Source organism: Haliotis asinina, chromosome 11, assembly GCF_037392515.1.
Source record: "Haliotis asinina isolate JCU_RB_2024 chromosome 11, JCU_Hal_asi_v2, whole genome shotgun sequence".
Taxonomy (NCBI): Eukaryota; Metazoa; Mollusca; class Gastropoda; order Lepetellida; family Haliotidae; genus Haliotis; species Haliotis asinina.
The window spans coordinates 31,558,973-31,578,888 of NC_090290.1; the positions used below are offsets into that span (position 1 = coordinate 31,558,973).

Consider the following 19,916-nt stretch of genomic DNA (forward strand, 5'->3'; position numbering starts at 1 on the left):
AATGTACAATTTATAGTTTTCAAATGCTGGTCTTAATTTTCCATTGTTATCAACCGTCATGCTTATCACATCATTTGCTTTTTATAACCTTATTTGTTGCAATTACCTCATTACTTTAAGCCCCGGTTAACTAAATTTAGAACTTCAAAACACTTGGCCAATGAAACATGACATTGTTACGACTTTGAAAGATGTAAACTTTTGTGCATCATCTGTCTGTGATGAACTCCACATTATATCTTTCTGTCCAGCATTAAATGACATCAATTTCTTTCCAAATATTTCTGTAAACATCCTAATATTACAATATGTATCAATATGCTGTATGTCCTCTGTGTCAGAATAAAATGTATGTTCTATTCACGAGGTCACTTACACAAACCGTTACTACCTAAAGTTATTCCATTCTGTCAGATAGGGGAGTATGGTGTGTTTTCTTCGTTAATAACCTACCTCACTGTCTCACAACTTGGAGTCTCACAAGTGGGAGTTCTCACAAATGGGAGTGAACCGTCCGGAAAGATGTCGTTAGTCATAAAGTTAAATAGTGTTGGGGATATTATGCTCCCATGGTGGGTCCTGTTTTCTAAAGGAAAAGGGTCCGAGAGGGTGTTGTGAGTTTTGATAATTATTTCTCTCTTTAAAGAAACCATGAATGTGCAACTCGCCCGTGTGTGGCATTTAGCTGTATTTTTTTAAAGAGACCGTTGTGCCAAACCATATCAAACGCTTTACTAAAGTCGATGAAAATGGCCAATGTGTATTGGCACATTTATGTCTTGCTCCAAATGAAAAAATGAGGTCTAAAGTTTGTCGATTTGGAGTAAAGCCGTCCTAGTCCTGTTTTATGAGATTATGAGACAGAATGTGAAGTTTTAGTCTATAATTTATAACGGTTTCCATGGTTGTGCATAGGTGCGAAGTCAGAGAGATGAGTCTAAAAGAATCTGGGGAGTTGTTGGGTCTCCCTTGCTTTAGGATGGGCACAACCTTTGCTGTTTTCTAGGAGGTGGGTAGGTGTCCTTGTGTTTAGCTTAGGTTGAAAAGTGTTACAATAAGATTTAGAATGTTCGTGGGTAGTTTCTTTAGTATTGTGTAGGCGATGTGGTCTGACCCCGGAGCTGAGGCTGAGGCTGATGGTCACAAACCGTCTGAGTTTCTACTTAGAATCAAATGAATTATTAGCGAGGCTACAGTGTGGGTTTAGGAAAAACTCGTTCATGCACAGATCACTTAGTTCGACTACAAAATGAAGCACAGAAAGCACTAGGAAACCAAGGGTATATGCTGTGTGTATTTTTAGACATTGAAAAGGCATATGATATGTTATGGAGAAATGGTCTTTTATTTAAACTGCAAAGTTTTGGGGTAAAGGGACGAATGCTACAGTGGATAAAGTCCTTCCTAACTGATCGAACCATACAGGTTCGTATTGGGCAACACGTGTCTGACATGCGAATTATTGTAAATGGCACTCCACAGGGCACAGTGTTATAAACCCTTTGCTCTTTAATATCATGATCAATGATTTCTCTTCTGAACTTCCGTTAAATATTGACGCATCACAGTTTGCAGATGATGGTGCTTGTTGGAGACGTTTTGGAAACATTGAGTTTGTTCACAAATCTATTCAATTGGTTCTAAATTCTATCGATCTTTGGTGTTCAAAGTGGGGCTTCAAGGTATCAACTTCTGAATCAGTTGCTATGTTTTTCACAAGACGTAAACTTCTCCCAAATCTGAAGCTACACCTTGGGGGTCAGGATATAAAATTTGTTTCTGAATTTAAATTCTTGGATGTAATCTTTGATCAAAAACTCACATGGTCCAGCCACATCAACTACATTTCATCAAAATGCACTAAAGCTCTCAATTTACTGAAGAACGTGTCTGCCACAAAGTGGGGTGCTGATAAATCGTCCTTGCTTCTTTTGTACAAAGCACTCATTTTGTCTGGGTTACAATACGGTTGTCAAGTCTTCATGAATGCTGCAAAATGTCATTTGGCTAAGTTTGATCGTGTTCAAGCTAAAGCTCTTCGGATATGCACTGGTGCCTTTCCTACTACACCGGTGTCTGTCTTGCAGGTGGAATGCTCAGAACCTCCTTTGCAATATCATCGTCTTAAAGTGGGTCTTAAGTACTACTTATCTTTAAGAGCTTCCTCTAGGTATCAACCAGCAACTGATATTTTGTGTGATTCTGTGGAATTTGTCATGTGTGATTGGAATCATGGAAAACCACCATTTGGATTACTTGTTCAACAATTTGCATCGCAGTACGAGTTGAATAATCTTCAGCTGAATGCTGCGCAATCTCTACCTAAAACAGTTCCATGGACTTTAACACAACCCTCGATTTCTCATGATTTATCGGAACTTGTAAACAAACAAATGTCACCAAGTGTTCTTAAAATCCTAACCCAAGACTGCATTCACATCAAATATATTAATTTTACTCATATTTACACTGATGCTTCAAAGGATCCCAGAACCGGTCATGCTGGTGGGGCCCTTTATATACCCAATCTTGGTTTATCTAAAAGATTTAGACTGACTGATAATCTGGCTGTGTTTGCAGCAGAATTAACAGCCATACTTCAAGCTTTAAAATGGGTAAAAGATAATGAGCACGAAGCAATAATTTTTACTGATTCGTTATCAGCTATACAAGCAATTCGATCAGGTGTCCAAGGTCCACGCAGTGACATTATATACGACATCTTGTATCTTGATACTGTTCTAAACTCCATGTACATCAGCTGTGATATTGTTTGGATTCCTGCACATGTTGGTGTAGCTGGGAACGAAGTACTAGACACACTAGCTAAGATGGCTTGCAACAGACCACGGCCAGATGTTAATTCAGTGATTTAAGCCCATTCCAAGAGATTGCTGGTTTGTCATTTCATCGTCAATAAATGCCTCTTGGCAAAATACATGGGACAATGACACTACAGGCAGACACATGTACTGCAGTAAATAAACATTTTAAAATTCGTCGTCGTTGCCGCAGAGATGAAGTTGTTTTAACTCGCCTCAGGCTTGGTCATTGTGGATTAAAGGCATATAAAAGCATTTTAGATAAAGACATTCCCCTATGTGCGAAAGCTGTAACTTACACTGCCAAGAAACAGTTCAGCACTACCTCATTGAATGTCCAGCTCATGAAAACCCACGTAAGGCTCTTAGAGACATTGTGCTTAATAAAACCAAAACTAATTTAACACTGAACGCAATACTTGGCGATAACTTAATGTATGGTTGCATACAAAGAGCTGTATTAGACTTCCTCGTAAAATCGGAAAAGTACGACGTAATTTAACTGGACAAGAATATAACTGTTTGTTAAGTGTTGGGCGCATATATAGGCCTTTTAAGGACCTACCTACCTACCTACCTACCTACCTACCTACCTACCTACCCTCTTGTGGCTTCGCTCTGTTGGGCTGGAAGGGGGAAATTGGGGCTAACAACAGCCTGATATACCTAGTTCATGTGAATAAACTCGTATTCCGGCCAAGGCCTACATCGAGCCATAGAACTGGAGAAAGTCTTTCTCTAGTTCTATGATCGGGCGCATCTTGGTAGTCTATAGTGCGAAGTCGTCTAGTTATAAGCTGGACTAGATATATCACGAGTTGCGCCTCACATGTCGAATAAAAAATATTTCACGTGAGTAATTGTTCAACATAGGGCTGGACATGTGACAACGCAACCCAGTGGTGCTGGCAATATTTTATTTTGACACAAAATGTATTTTTCGAAACCAAAGCGAGGAAAGTATACGTTGCCAACCTTTGCTCGCTTCGCTCGCTAAGAAGACTGGTCATTTTCTCTATGCTGCGCAACCCATTTCCGCTACAGTTTGCCTGTGATTATAACGACATGTGACTTTCACATGACCAATAACCGGGAAAGTTAGTCATCAGTCTGCAGTGTACTGCCGTAGGCTGCCTGTTTAGGGATTCTAGAAACAATCACTCTGCAGAACTACTGTACTGTATGCCAAATCAGGTTGGTGGTGTATATGAAATTTTTCTGTGTGGTTGCATGATGACTGCGGGGAGATATCAATTGACGATCCTTTTGAAAATATGATGAATGCTGTTTCCATATTTTAGGACTAATGTGATTAGGAATAATGATGAAGGTAGCCGAGAGCCGCGATGCGGTCCTGTAGAAATCCCTATTGGAGATCTGTTATGGATACCTGGTCAAACTATTTAAACACCGAGAAAGAATATCCAGAATATAGATTACATCTTGTCTCAACCCCTTTGGTTGAATCATCAGTTTAAAGGTAAAACTCCCTTTACACAAAATTGGTATGACAAGGGCATGGTATGTTAGGGACATATGTAACACAAAAGGCTTAATGACTTTTATTGAACTGAGAAACTTACATAACATCTGAGGAACTTTCTTAGATTATCAAAGACTTTTAAGTAGCTTCCCCTCTAAGTGGAAACAGTGCATCAACCAGCAAACATGTTTAATAAAATCGAACTTGACTGTTGGAAACAGTTTACTTTACTTGCTTAAGCCTGGATAGTGCCCTAGATATTTTTATGACAATGTCATTACCACTACTACATGTCCCACAGTGTGTGAAATATAGGTGGAAAACTTCAATCTCACTTCTCCAAATTGGAAAAATACATTTCTCCAGTCCACGTCTTGTACAAAAGACGTAAAACTAATTGAATTTAAATTTATGCATCGCATAGTCTACACCAAGAATTAATTAAAGGCTATGAACCAAGTAAACGATGATATATGCACATTTTATGACAGGGAAGACTGCTCATGTTTTTCTTCAATGTGAACACGTAAAGCAATTTGGGAGAGTTTTTGCTTACCCACATTAATATGAGTATAACTTTGGCTATCCTGGTCAATACGAACTGTTATATCATTTAATCTGACTGAGCAAAAGACATATATTTCTATGCAGTCTAAACGGCAACACCCTATTAATTGATAACCTTATAAATGACATCAAATAGGCTTATGCTATTGAAAGGTTTATTACATTTAAGAAAAACAAATAGAATGCCTTTGAAAAAAAATGGTCGCCACTCACAAAATGTTTTAAGCTGTAAGTAACAAAGTATACATACATTTCATTTATATCATATTTTATTTGTGTTACTTCGCAATGTAGTGAGTTTACATTTACTAGACTGAGTAGCCCACCTGTACAATCTTAATCAGAATTTTGAAGGTTTTTGTTGGAGATGGGGGTTATGGTTTACTTTTGTACTCTTATGCTTAATTTGTACTCTTGTGATACAATCAGAAAATGAAGCTTTAAATATGTTTGATTTTCTCTTTATGTTTGCATATTTATACAAAACTGAAATTAATGCATTAGATAAAATGCATTCATAAGGAGAAATATATACAAGCATATTATATTTCCATGACGTCACAGGAATGAGTCGCTAAATTTACCCATTGTATTATTGTGTGGACATAGCGCAGTGGGTTAGCAGTCGGGTTAACAATTCGAAGGTCGCAGGTTCGCATCTAATGGGTTCTTGCCAACTGGTTGTCTGTCTCAGTGACATGTGATCTATGACAGAGAATGTCCTCACATGAAGTTGTGGTTCTGTATTCTAAAGGTGCTCCCAACATTGCACTATGGCTGGTAGAGAGATGCCTGCCAGGTAATTAGCAGTAGCCACAGAAGCAAGATCCTTTTTCCAAGGGTTATAGTCTATATTTACAATGTGACACAATGTAAATTTTTGCAAGTGTGTGTTTGTTTGTTTTTGTATTTTTAACATTTTGTTAACATGTATATTTATGCAACTTACATTTTAGAAACCAATGGCCTAAATGTTTATGCTCGAAATAATAACTATTTTGCATAAATAATCTTGGACTCGTTAAAATCATTTCACTAACATCACTACTTATATAATGTATCTCACTTTGATGCAAATGTCACTACTGATGAGTGTTAACATTTGAGCATTTCCTCAAATCCTCAAAAAATATTCAAATAATACCATATCAATTTACATGAATCTCACAGATTTCACAAATCTCACAAATTGAACACTTTCTTAAAACAAATTATGACTCATCTGGACTAAGTGTTTTCAAAACACTAACCCCACTCTGGTTATGTGACAGACCAGTTTTACAGAATCTGGCTAAGTGAGAGGACACTGGTAAGTGAAGATTAGATTAGATATAGTATTCCCAGAAATTATTGAGAATCATGTTGCGTCATGTAACTCATTACGTTTATTAACTTCTGGCGTTTTACTTACATAAACATGTTAAAACATCATCCTTTTACAGTCTCAGTCTTGTTTTAGTACTTTGTTAGATCTCCTCGCTCAGCAATGCATGCCTGAATACGCCTAGGCTAACTACCCATCAAAGTTTGTAGGTAATCGTGTGACAGGGTATCCCAATATTGGACCACCTCGGCCTTCATATCTTCAATATTTCTCAGTCCCTTTTGGTTTATTCTGTCCTTCATGACTCCCCACACATTCTTAATTGGGTTTAGGTCTGGGCTGTAACTGGGCCAGTCTAAAACTTGAACATTTTCACCCGACAACCACTGTTTTGTGTAGCGCGCAGTGTGTTTTGGGTCATTATCATGCTGGAAAATCCAATCATCTTCATACAATGTTTGAGCTGTTGGAAGAAGGTGACCATTTAGAATGTCAACGTATCTTTCTTTTGTCAAGTTTCCCATGAAAACACACAATGGCGTCACTCCACGAGCCGATATGCCACCCCACATGTGAAACTTCGGGCTATGTTTTGGTCGCTGGTAGATAGGTTTGACAGTATCTTTGGTCCAAATTTTCACACAATTAGGGAAAAGCCAAACAGAACTTTCATCCGAAAAGAAAACATTATCCCAATCTTGATTTTCATGAGCCCGACACCAGTTTAAACGTTTTTCCTTTCGTGCATCTTTCATCAACGGCGAGGGAATTCCACGTTTTTTCACCCAATTAAGTCTCTGTAATTCCTGCCTAACTGTTTCAATGCATACCTGAGGACTTCCTCTGCTAATCATTTCATTTCTGATGTTCTCAACTCTTTTCAAATTGCCCCTACTCACAATCTGCCCAAGTCTTCGGCGATCCACAACACTGAATTTCCTAGGCCGACCTGCCCCTGCTTTGTGCTCTATCCCAGTTCCTGTTTGAATATTCTTCAAAGTTCTGTATACTGTAGACAGAGGAATACCATGTCTACAAGCTAACACTTTAGCATCAGCCTCACCCCTTTCAAAATCATCTAGAATGAGCTTTCTGTTCTCTCTTGCTGTAAATCCTGCCATGTCAACGCAGGAAGCCGTCTGCTCAGACAAGGGAGATAACTCTTGACGTAATGAGCTGCCTTCTAAGCCTTCAAGAGTTGTCTCCCTTATTTAGTATGCTTAGTGCATAGTAAAAGCCCTTTTTCCAGTCTTAGCATCATTAGAAAAAAAACAAAGATTTTCTCAATAATTTCTGGGAACACTGACCACTCAGTTTACCCAAGAAAGGTTCCCATTTGGTATTTCTTGTGTCTTCAGTAAATATTCAACATTATAAATTGTGGTCTTGGTAAATGTGTTACATGTTATGAAATATGTGCATGGAAGTGGAATTATCAGCTGATGTACAAACACAAACATTGTTCAAGGGATTAACCAGTAACACGCTAGTTGATTTATTACATCTTCCACAGCGGATTTGTCGAAAGATAGTGTTTATCAGTGTAGATTTACTAATCTAAACTAATTTTAAAATTATGCCTCACCAATTACCAAACTACGGCGGGCCAAAAGGGTTGGAAGTAGCAGCACCACCTTGTAGTAAACATAGAAAACCCTTTCTGTGCAGTCTCAGTGAAATCTGCCACTCGCCCATATCGAAAGGGAAAGACGATAGAGAAATTGAGTTGATGCTTCCAGATCTTTGACGAGAATAGGTTCTGTGGAAAAATACTCCCTCGATATTTTTTTTCTACATTTACTGGATGCAAACAAAAAACATACATTGTTTGTGGTTCGAGGTGCAAGATGCATGCGAAAAAAAACATGCATCGTCGTTGTCTGAGGTGTATGCAGACGAAAAACATACACCATTTGTAGTTGTGCAAGATGCATGCAAACAAAAAAACATACATCATTCATAGTCAAAGATTTGATGTACAGAAGGTTGGGCGGATGATAGAATCAACCAAGAATTTTGTTTATATTTCGATGACTGCCTTTCCTCTTTGGAATATCCTGTGGATGTCCTGGAAGCACTGCACATCAACCAAACAAGATGATTTACAGTTCATGCACCCCATACACAAACAGGACGATGTGAAGAATGAAATGCCTTCCAGGGACCTCTTCCTACATGAACTAAAAATGTATGTACCTCGAACTACGAACAATGCATATTTTTCGTCTGCATGCATCTTGGACTACGAACAATGTGTGTTTTTCGTCCGGGCTACGAATGATGTATATTTTTTGTCTGCATGCATCTCGGGCTATGAACAATGTATATTTTTCATCTGCATGCATTTCGGACTACAAACGATGTATGTTTTTCGTCTGCATGCACCTCGGACTACGACAGTGTATGTTTTTTCTTGGCATCTAGTCCATGTAGAAAAAAATATCGAGGGAGTGTCTTGTATTTTTCCACAGAACCTATTCTCGCCAAAGATCTGGAAGCATCAACTCAGTTTCTCTATCGTCTTTCCGTTTCGATAAGGGCAAGTGGCAGATTTCACTGAGACTGCACAGAAAGGGTTCATTCACCAACCGTAAATGTTTTATACCACCGAAGTCTCGAATTGTTTCTCATATCTTGTAGCCATAGACTGGAAACGTTTCTCCACTTGATGACTCAAGAAGCAGCAACAGTCTATTCTTCCCTTCGTGTTTGGATACGGCAAATTTTCTGCACAGGTAGACTCCGGAACTTTGGCAGCTCTTCTATGTTTACTACATGGTGGTGCTGCTACTTCCAACCCTTTTGGCCCGCCGTAGTTTGGTAGTATGTGAGGCATAATTTTTAAATTAAACCCTTGAGCAGGTTATGATTCGCCTGATAGTAGCCAGAAAATACATTGATCATTCTTGCATGGGCAATTCTTTGCTAAATTTCTAAAGAGTTTTGTATACCGTAGGGCCCATCCAACACAGGCCCTATCATATAAATTTTCTATATTTTGGATAAATCCATGTATGATTAGGCATTCTGGAACCTCAAGTGGAAGGTTGTTCTGAGGTGTGTAGTCTATATCATTATTTTTCCATAAAACACATTGCTTGCTTCCAACGGTATGGTCAGTTGCACCACACTTACATGTTGTGTTGTCTCCATCAAAAATTAGAGGGCGGCCTTTGTTAAGAGTGAAACATTTATCCTCAGGCTCAGAGCAGTTTGAAAGTATAACCCTCAGTTTTCAAATAATCTACTGCGTGATATTGGTTTGGATGGAAGAGGTGAACGAAATGCAAATTCATACCCATGATTACTTTGCAATTTTGATGTGTAAAGAGAAGAATCAGGGTAACCTGAGTTCTACATGTCATTCCAAAAAAAGAACTGGTTTTGATTGATTTTAATGTGTGTGGGTTCTTGAATGACTCAGTTCTGCTTCTGCATTTTAGGATGTTAGCCAGCCTGTTTGTCCTGACTGTGTGCTTCCTCCCGACTACACATGGATATGGTGCCTTTAGGAAGATGTTTCCTGAGAAATACCCAGAAATGCTCCGAAATGGTGTTGATCCTGGAGAACCCCTTTTCTTAACACCGTACCTTGAGAGGGGTGACATCCAGAAAGGTAAGACAGCAATACACACATCTGGATCTCTTATCCAGAGAGCTGTATTAGCCAGAATGGTAAGATGATGTAAATTTCCTGATTCCCTACCGAGAGAGTTGCTCAGGTTATAGGGAGCAGTCGCATGGAAAGCATATAGCTCACTTAAGTGACATCTACTCACATATATCGTGGTAAATGTGAAATACATCTGATAGACTATACTGTGACAGTAATCAGGGCTTATTGTTACACCTCATCTTTGATCTGGTACAAAGTTAATCTTTGTGTGAAGAGCTTGATAACCCTTCAACCTCATTGTTGGTCAACCACAGTGGAGTGTCAGTATCGACCAGGGGTCATTTGGCTGCTCACTTATAGTAGGCGTTGCCAAGTCACTGGGATGGCCTTAATCTTTCAAGATATACTGCATCAGAACCCGAGGAAATAATCTATGATTTGAAGGGCAGTAGGAATTGTTAAAGAAAGCATTAATTTGTTCAAATCGTCAGAATTTCCCTCTGTATCAATACCCCAGTACAAATTTACCTGTACACAAACACTACAAACAAAGTTACCTGTACACAAACACCCCTAAACAAATTTACCCATTCATAAAATCACACACAAGTTTACCTGTACACAAATGTAGCAGGGTAAGGGGTGGTTCTGTATTCAGTGATGACCAACGCCTGCTGAGGTGTGAGCTGTGACCCATACCACAATTTATTGTGCTCTGGTTTGTATATATTGGTTTTGGTTTCCACCCTCTAACATGATGATAAATATAATCAATAAAACAATCATACCACATATGTACTAATATAGTAGATTACACAGTCACAATATACTTGATATAGTGCAAATTACCTGAACGGCAAAAATTCCAGGTAGACATAGTTCACATGCAGTTCACAAAAATATATCAATTAATTGCAGTCTCAAAGTATTAGAATTGTAATAATGACAGATAATACATACATTTTCACACATATTAGCGGCATTAATTATATGAAATAAAAACACATTAAAAGGATAAAATGCATGCCAAATATATGGTGATGGTTTGTTGTCGATCCTCACAGCATGTCCCATCTATAAATAACATAACACCACTAAGTAACCAACTCTATAAAACAAACCTACATAATATACATGTACCCTACAGCACAACATTATATGTACTGTAATATTTATAGAAATATATACAATAAACAGTTATAAAATGATATGGCATCTCAAGTGGTGCACAGAAAACATTTACAAGCAACAGGTATAACACATGGCCAAGAAAGATGGCTGTTGTGTAGGCACACATGCTTGTGTGTCACCTGAATCTCATAAAATATTTCAGTTATTGTTGGTAAACATATCATAAAAACAAACTTAAAATAATAGTAATCTTGATGCAATAAACATGAAAATTATGCTTATAACCACACGTTATTTGATTTTAACTATTTATAAAACACATTCATATCTTCACATCGCACATTAATATAACAGGCTGCAAGCAAGACTGATATTTATGATATAACTGTATTTAACAAATATTACATCCTTCATAAAATGTTTTTAATCAAGTTGTACCCAACGTCTTCAAATTTAGTGACAACCTACATTGGGGAGTTACACAGGCACCAGTTGATTTTGGTGACCTTGATCTTGTTTTCAAGACCACAACACTATGTCTACTTTTCTAACCTGTGTTAACTTGATATCTCATAAAGCAACCAATATCTTCAATTTTGTTTACAGCCTGTTTTTGTTTGGATTTTACAACATAATGATGAAAAAGAACAATGTATTTTGAATTCTTATGAAGCGTACCACAAAATAGCTCCAAATGGTTTTACGTTTGAAACAATTTTCACCATTTTCCAGCCAAGGAGATGAGTCTGACAACGTCTCCAATCATTACCAAGGGCTACTCCGGCTTCCTGACTGTCAACAAAACCACTGACAGCAACATGTTCTTCTGGTTCTTCCCAGCTCAGGTATATCATTTGTTATCTTACCTCACACATCAATGTCACTGTCTGATTGACTATTATTTTCAGTGCGCCCGGTGTACAATCGAGGAGTATTGCAGTACACTCCGCTGCCAATAGCAGCTTGCTCGGTACTTTGTGGTAGTTATCTTAAATGACGTTGCATAACGCATGATGCACAGAAATTACCGATGTTTTACGATTGCAAATTAATGGAAGGGAAGTAACTCTAAATCTGTTTTTCTTGTGTTGTCCACCATATCTAGCAGTGGCTGCAAAAAAAATAGAGCAACTGTTCATTATCAAAATATTATCCCAGTTGATAAGTACGATAATAATGTCAAAGGTACATCATGAGACCATAACAGGTCAGGAGAATTTCAATTAAAAAGTCAATCTCAATGATGTCACAAGTCCACATGCGGGACCAGATGTCAAACAACGATGTCCACCATCGGCATTGAGAACAGCAGTATATCAACGATGCACAGAGCCTATCAAACATGCAAGGAAGGCTTTGTGGGATGTCACACCAGATTCTCTCAAGTTCTGTTGCAAGGTCAAGGACGTTACCTGGTGGATGAGGAAGACGGTATAGATCCATCTTGTCCCAAACATGCTCTTTTGGGGAGAGATCAGGCAAATTTGCAGGTCAAGGCAGTAAGTAAACGTTGTGGTGTTGCAAGAAATCCATAACAACACTTGCCATATGAGGACGGGCATTGTCCTGTTGGAATGTTAACCCAGGGCCATTTCTCAGAACAAGGGTCTGTGGTCATGATTTCTGCACCACATTTGGTAAGCTCGTTGATGATAAGTGTCAGGTCGTATGGCGGGTCATCATGGTCTGATCCTTTGATGACGTAAACATTGTTGAATTGTGTTGGAATGAATACAGCAAAGTCCTGGGATGGTCTGGGCAGTCATCACTACAGTTTGAAACCTTGGGCGAAGATGGTTCACACTTATCCATCTGTCCTGTCTTTGTGTTGTTACACATGGACGTCCAGAACGTGGACGATCAATGATATCATTTGGGACATCATTTTTGTTCTGGTAGCATGTCACCTGTGCAGAAATGGTGTTCCAGTGGCAGTGGAAATGTGCAGCCACTTGTTGAGACATTCCTCACAGACCATCCCAATGACCTCATGATGTGACCTCATGACATTAGCCTTAGTATGCTATCTGTTTCAATAGCTGTTTCATATTTTGAACAATTCCAAGGGCAGGGGTTGAGCTTTCCAAAATGACAGTATTGTGTGGCATACATTTGATCTGTTTCTCTCTCCTGGAATGCACGTGTAACAACTTATCACCATTTCTTCCATTTGTGTGAAGGGTTTTGATGCCAACCTCTTAATAACTTTTACTTCGTAATGGAATAAATATGTGTCATAAATCTAAGGAGGAATCCATGTTTTAAAGAAGAGAATTATTTAACAGGAAGTACTCACCAAATATTTAACTTTCAATGTTGGGTACTATGCCTCTTTGTAGTAATACTGTCTACCAAGCCCGTAGACCTCGGTGCTAACATATAAATTACTAGGCACATATAGAAACTGTGCATACAAAAATTTAAAATCTAAGTTTATCGAACTTGTGTAGTCACATAAGGCTTTAAACTCAGGGTTTAGTGACATGTATCCAACATGCATGCGCGTGCCACATTCCGCGACGTCAGTGGTTTCATCCTTGAGACGTGCAATTTCTTAACCATGTTAACAGAAATAGAAACTAGTTCTTCATACTCATTGTGGTTTTGAACTGTCATTACAATTTGACATTGTCTATTTCTTCTCATAGTAAATAGTAATTTGAAATTTATTGATCATATACAATTACTGTAATTATTACCACAATAACGTTTTCTTGTTTTTCATTCAAAGCTAATTATTAGTTTGGGCCTTTTGATTGTTTAACTTTAATAGTAATCAGTACTGACAGCATGTTAGTCTTCATTGCTGAATAACTGCTGTTCATTCCAAGACATTATCGATGTCGTTTTGAATAATGTACCAGTGGTACACATTATTTTTGTACATATCTTTGTGAGAACATAAATCTCTCCCAATTCAATAGGAACAATTACTGGAGTCTCTTTTGACACATTATATCCATTCTAATGGCAAAAGAGAGCAACACATTGCTAATTTTTCATAATATGAATGCAAATGTTCTCTGTTGGGAGTTATGATAGATATCACAGCTTTTTTCAAACTACGACATGTGTAAATGATAGTTTTGAAACGGACACTTATGACTCATCCATAGCCAGGGTGGATCACAAACAATCATGGTCCTGTATTTTCCTTTCATGTTCCAAGAATCTTACTGAATATTGTTTACTGGTTGGTGATTAGCTGAGGCTATGATTTTCGTCTGGTACTTACTGTATAATTCTCTGCCTGAATTAGTTAGGGATACATATCTGATCAGTGGTGCTGGGATAGATTTTGGATCATATAGGGATGAATATCAAAACTTGGATCAACAAGGGATCAGTGCAGTGTATCAGTTATCAATCACATGCTTTGACTTTGTACCAAGTTAGTATCTTCACCAGCACATTGTTTTATGGTCCTGGAAATATGCAAAGATATTGCCATTTCAGGCAGGAGATCTCCGAAGGTTTGTTTCTTACTTTTGACTTACTGAACAAATGTTAAAACATTGCTTTCCCTACAGATTGATCCTGCCAATGCTCCACTGTTGCTATGGTTACAAGGAGGTCCTGGAGGTTCATCTCTGTTTGGTCTGTTTATAGAACATGGACCAATCTTGGTGGATGCCAATGGAAACTGTAAGTACTAGCCAATCAGTAATTTCACCACTAACACCTCCATGTTCTCTGTTTCAGGGTAGATTCAGTGATAAAATACTTTACCTGCAGCTTATGCTTGCACTGTGTGGCACTGGGCGATGCTTTGAGGCTTTCTTAGATTCTGGGATCTTTGTTATGTAATTTTCCGTTTTAAAGTTACTAAATATGCATCTTAATTCTCCTCTTTCTATCTCCAGTACAAAGACGAAACATAACCTGGAACAGCAAGTACTCCATGTTGTATGTTGACAACCCTGTGAGTATGTGGGAAGACATTCTCATTTCCATCCTTGATATCTCCAGGGTATGTGTTCCGAAAAGTCTCCACTATACCATGGATGCACCTACGACTCTGATGAATTTATTACCTCCCTTGGCTGGCTTTTTATCCAGTCAGGTGTCTACGCTGAGCAGTTAAGTGAACCAATCACAAGTCACTTGCGCTTTTTAAATTATCTAACCGATTAAACTTGGCAAACCAACCATGCAGAGGTTCTGTGAAAGAGGTAGATGGATTTCTTGCATATGTGTTTGAAAAGGTTTCAGACCTATAAATTTGTCTGTATGATTTGAAGAAGTTGTGCATCCAGTTACAAGTGTCTTGCATTGCCCTACCAATTTCTAAATGCCTATCAAACATTTTTTATTAAGTCTTGAGAGCATCTCAGGGGATCAAAATCCCATTGCCTGATGCCTAGGACAAGTCAGTTTTCACTTTGGGCAATCAAATGATGGTATCTTTCTTATCTCTGGACTACTAGATAATTTCCACATATGGTTTCAAACTGCAAATAAACTTGGATTTCATTTCATACCAGCTAAAAATGTAGCTATGAAATTTCGCAATGATAATAAAGTAGATTATCTTCTTTGCTTTTTATCACTTTTTGATAAACAGTAGCAGTAAACAATAACATCAAATACCATGCTGATGTATTCTTTCATAATTACATCATCATGATTATGTCACAAAATCAAGGCAAATGGAAAATTAATCATGACAAGTAACTTTCTTAAAGTCACCTACCCTGTGGCAAGTGGCTTTTAAAACATTTTGAACCCCAGCATCTTTGTTTTTAGCTAAGGCTTAGTATCCATCTCTGTTTTGCCATACATTTAAAGCCTGGCCTTTAACCACTGGCTGCACTTGACCCAGTCTGTGTGTGTACCACAGTGACAATGGGAAGGGGGTCAGGATGTTTAGACAGTGATGATACACCCTTCAGTATATGTACAGTATTTGTTTGACTGCTTTCAAAGGCAGTTCCTGTTTCCTGCATCCAGCCAGAAAATTTGGAACAAAACTTCTCCTGGTCGTCTGTAGCTCAGTGTGAATGTCATTAGTCTGTGATGGGTGTTCATGGACGTGTGTTCACAGTTTTATTAGATGACATGGTTTTACATCCTAACTGAGATGTACCTTAATTATGGGTCTGAGGAATTTTGTATGCACTGCTTCAAGTAAAGTACTTGCGAAGACATTCCTTAAAACATGGATTGTTTGTGAAGTCTTCTCCCATACAGCACTCTACGCAGGTGTCAGCTGGTCACATGGTGTCATCAGTCATCAGCTTCGTACAAGTTCTCGGTCATTAATTCCTTTGAATTATCAGATAATCTCTAGTACATAATCTGCGCAGAGTGAGAACATCCATAATTGTGATTTTTACATTGAAAAGGAGAGGTGTATTGATCAACAGGAGCAAGTACGGCATGTTGGAATATTTTGTCTGTGAATATTGACTTACTTGTTATTTGTTTTCAGGTAGGAACTGGTTTCAGCTTCACAGGGGAAGATTCAGGCTATGCTACTAATGAGGAAGATGTGGGAAGAGATTTGTACAGGTCAGAGCAGTATCTCACTTGGCTCTTGTTAAATGAACTCTACAGGAGTGAACCCTTATGTTGCACTGGGTCCAGGCTGAGCATCTGACTTTCTGCTGTCACTGCAGACACTGACCAGTCTGTGTTCTCATGTGTCTCAAAACATTTCTGGAACAGAAATAAGGAACTGTTTGAGCTCCATTTATTTAACAAAGTACACACATTCACATTCTTCACACAAGTATAACACCCCATACCTTTAGTTAATTAGACTTGGTTTCATTCCTTGGAACAGGAAGTCACATGTGTTTTGTTGGAATTTGACTCCTACTACAGATGAATTTTAGTATTCATATTTGGGTTCATTTTCTCCAAACATTTCGAGAAAGTTTATCGTTGAACTTGGTATACAGCTTCTATGATTGGACCCTGCTTTGAAAAGAATTTGGTCAGGGACAGCTCTCATTTTAATGGAGAGCATGGTTTCATATAATTGTCTTTTTCTGTTGCAAGGTTACCACGTGACAAGTGCCTCCTTGTTATAGGGCAATGAACAAAGGGAAACAAAGCTTAACATACATATTAATTTGCTTAGAATTATCGCACAATGCCCACACTGTGAACGAACTTCCATGTCTCTAAACTTTGAACAAAGAAAATGTTGAACAGTTGCTAAACTAAGCCAAATTTCTTTTTTAAGTCATCTTTCAGAAACTGTTAAACATCTGTTATGTTTCATTATTCAAGGTTGAAATTATTGTGGTGAATAAATATCATAAAAAAGACATGATATTTGCCAAGAAATGGTCTGTTTAGAATGTTCTTATGAGAACATCAATGATGTTTCATTGCAGGTTATGGCTATCTTCTTGTATGTGGATTTGACTGCAGACGATTTGATGGGTACATTGATCAGACTTCTCATGTGTATCATGTCTATTTTGTCTCATTGCAGCTTTTTAACCCAGTTCTACCAGATCTTCAAAGAATACCAGAAGAATGACTTTTACATCACTGGAGAGGTAGCATACAGCTTCACAAGAAGCTGAGTCTTTTGAAACCAACATTGTCAAGCTGTGTGAAATATGATAGGCAAGAATCTATAGAAAAGAAAATTTGTGGGGTCAAGCAATATACAACTTTGATTTTCACCTAAGAACATCTCTTCTTCAGGTATATGCCTCTAAGTCTGTCAATTCTAAAGAATTATATCCCTTCAACAGTGTGAACGATATAGGATCTCAAAGGCAACTTCATAAACTGTTTTTAATGTACAGGTAAGGTTAGTGCCAAGTTGTAGGTATCTGTGCCACTCAGCATCAAGTAATTAAAGTTCAATACTTTACATGCCTCTTTCATCTTATCTTCTTTTGAAAATGCAGCGTTGCATCCAGGAATCCTGGATTAAGGGGGACATCACCCTTAACTGTTACAAAAGATGGGGACCTGCCACTATGTGGTTGGGAGTGGGGAGTGTCACAATTTTCAGTACCAAAACATTACCAATCCTAACATATGGATGTAACATTTGGAGATATAAGCAATATGATGAACAAGAAAGAATTCCACTAATGGCTTGTAAGAGATTTTTATCCCCCCCCCCCCCCCCGGCATGTAATAGTCGACGTCTCGTCTATCCGTCTGTTCGTCCGTAATCATTTTGTTTCCGGAGCATAACTCAGAATATAGTAAACTCAGCTTATGGTTGTGCCTTTTGCTATTTACAGATTTTTTGGCATTTATATGTTTTGTGTTTTTCCGTGGAACATTTTGGTGTTAGTCTCATGGTGGGGTGGGCTTCGTTTCCAGAGCAGAACCCAAAAACTGTTCAATATTTTTCTGCAAACCTTGGTAGATATATCAGTCTGAACCTATAGTGGTGCCTTTTGGTATTTACAGGTTTTTGTGATTTCTTATTTTCTTGGCTTCCATGGAAATGTTTCAGACATAGTCTCAAAAAAAACCATTCAATATTTTTCTGCAAAACTTAGATATATCAGTCAGAACCTGAAGTGGTGTCTTTTGCTATGTGCAGGATCTTGTGATGTATTATTTTCTCTGTTTTCATGGAAACGTTTCAGACTTAGTCTCAAACTCGAAAACCATTTTATATCTTTCAACAGGTCTTGGCAGATATATGAGACAAATCTTGAAATTGTGACTTTGCTGGTTACAGATATATGGCATTTCTAATTTTCATTAACTTCATTTAAACAATTCAAACTTAAGTCTTAAAAAACAATGAGCAACACTCAAATTATTTGTCCTTTCAAACATGTGGGGGCCGGGAGGATATGTCATCTTCTGATGACTCTTGTTACAACTGGCAGTCAAGACCCCAAATTATGCTGTTCTTGGTGATGTGGTGGCTTTCCTCTTTTAGTTAACCTTTAGTAAGAGTAATCAAATACAGGCTTGAAATGAACACGATGCCTGACTATAGATATGTTAAAAAATGTTACAGAATGTCACTTCTTTTTTATACTAATGGAAAAGTAACTGGGTTACCAAGGTAGGAAACATTTTATGTTCAAATAGTATCTTCAAATATTAATAGATTCTTCCACCGGAGATGCCAAAAGATCACTTCTACCCAAAGAAGCAGTAGAGATCTTCAACCAGATCTCTGGGGTTTCATTCTCCAATCTTCCTGGTATCTTCTGATAGAACATATTTTCAGTTACCAAACAAGTCATCACCAATCATGTATATCACACAGAAGTGGTGCTGTGTGCTGCTTGCAAATGTTTGGATATATTAATCAAGTGTTGAAGTGGTGCCTTTTGTTATTTAGACGCAAATGCTATGATATTTTTTCCATGAGAATTTTAAGAAAATGAATTTGTTTCCTGTTTCCTACAGGAACATGTTTGAGTTTGACTCTGTTTATAGAATTGTGTTTGTCAGGTCCATATTTCAAAAGCATACAAGAAATTCTTTCATAAAACTATGCACAAACAAAAACCAGCTGCTGACTTTTGCTATTAGCAGTTTTTTAGATTTGTAGTTTTTCTTTGTAGTTTTTCTTTCGACTTTGATAATTATGTGTATCTGCCTAAATCCCTTGAAGTTCCCTTCTAAAAGAAGCGGACGTAAAATTTAAACTCACCCATCTATTACCTCCCTTCCCATGCACATGGTCAGCCATGATACTTCACTCTCTCCCTATCGTGAGACGAAGGCGGCTGGAGTCACCTGGGGTCCCGTATATGGCGATGAGGTTTTCATTCTCTTGGTTTTTCTAACTGAATTTGTGTTGTATGCTGTTTTTGGCTTGTATATGTTTATTATTATTATATAAATTTGTGATTTTTCTACCACATATTTCATCAACTGAGACTCAGTTGATGAAATCATGTTTTCAGTGCAGGTTACAACTGTCAGTGGCTGACCCGCATGTACTTTTCCCGGCGTGTAAACCTTATCTTCTGCTCATACTCATAAATTTTGTATTAATTTGTCTGAAGCAGAATTCTTATTATA

The 19,916-nt window shown here is 37.9% G+C and overlaps 1 protein-coding gene across 3 annotated transcripts in view; it reads left to right on the forward strand.

Annotated features, from left to right (window-relative positions):
- Nucleotides 1-3,839: 3,839 nt before the first annotated feature.
- The window catches only part of LOC137255223 (probable serine carboxypeptidase CPVL), a 34,167-nt gene continuing 18,090 nt past the window's right edge, over nt 3,840-19,916 (forward strand). The window contains exons 1-7 of one of the 3 annotated variants that reach the window (XM_067792653.1): nt 3,840-4,016; nt 9,640-9,812; nt 11,676-11,788; nt 14,474-14,588; nt 14,807-14,865; nt 16,375-16,454; nt 17,389-17,455. In XM_067792653.1, the coding sequence (XP_067648754.1) occupies nt 9,641-9,812; nt 11,676-11,788; nt 14,474-14,588; nt 14,807-14,865; nt 16,375-16,454; nt 17,389-17,455 (606 nt within the window). In that variant the 5' untranslated portion in view covers nt 3,840-4,016; nt 9,640. The remainder of the gene's footprint in view (nt 4,017-9,639; nt 9,813-11,675; nt 11,789-14,473; nt 14,589-14,806; nt 14,866-16,374; nt 16,455-17,388; nt 17,456-19,916) is intronic. The other 2 variants (XM_067792652.1, XM_067792654.1) reach the window with 2 other exon arrangements.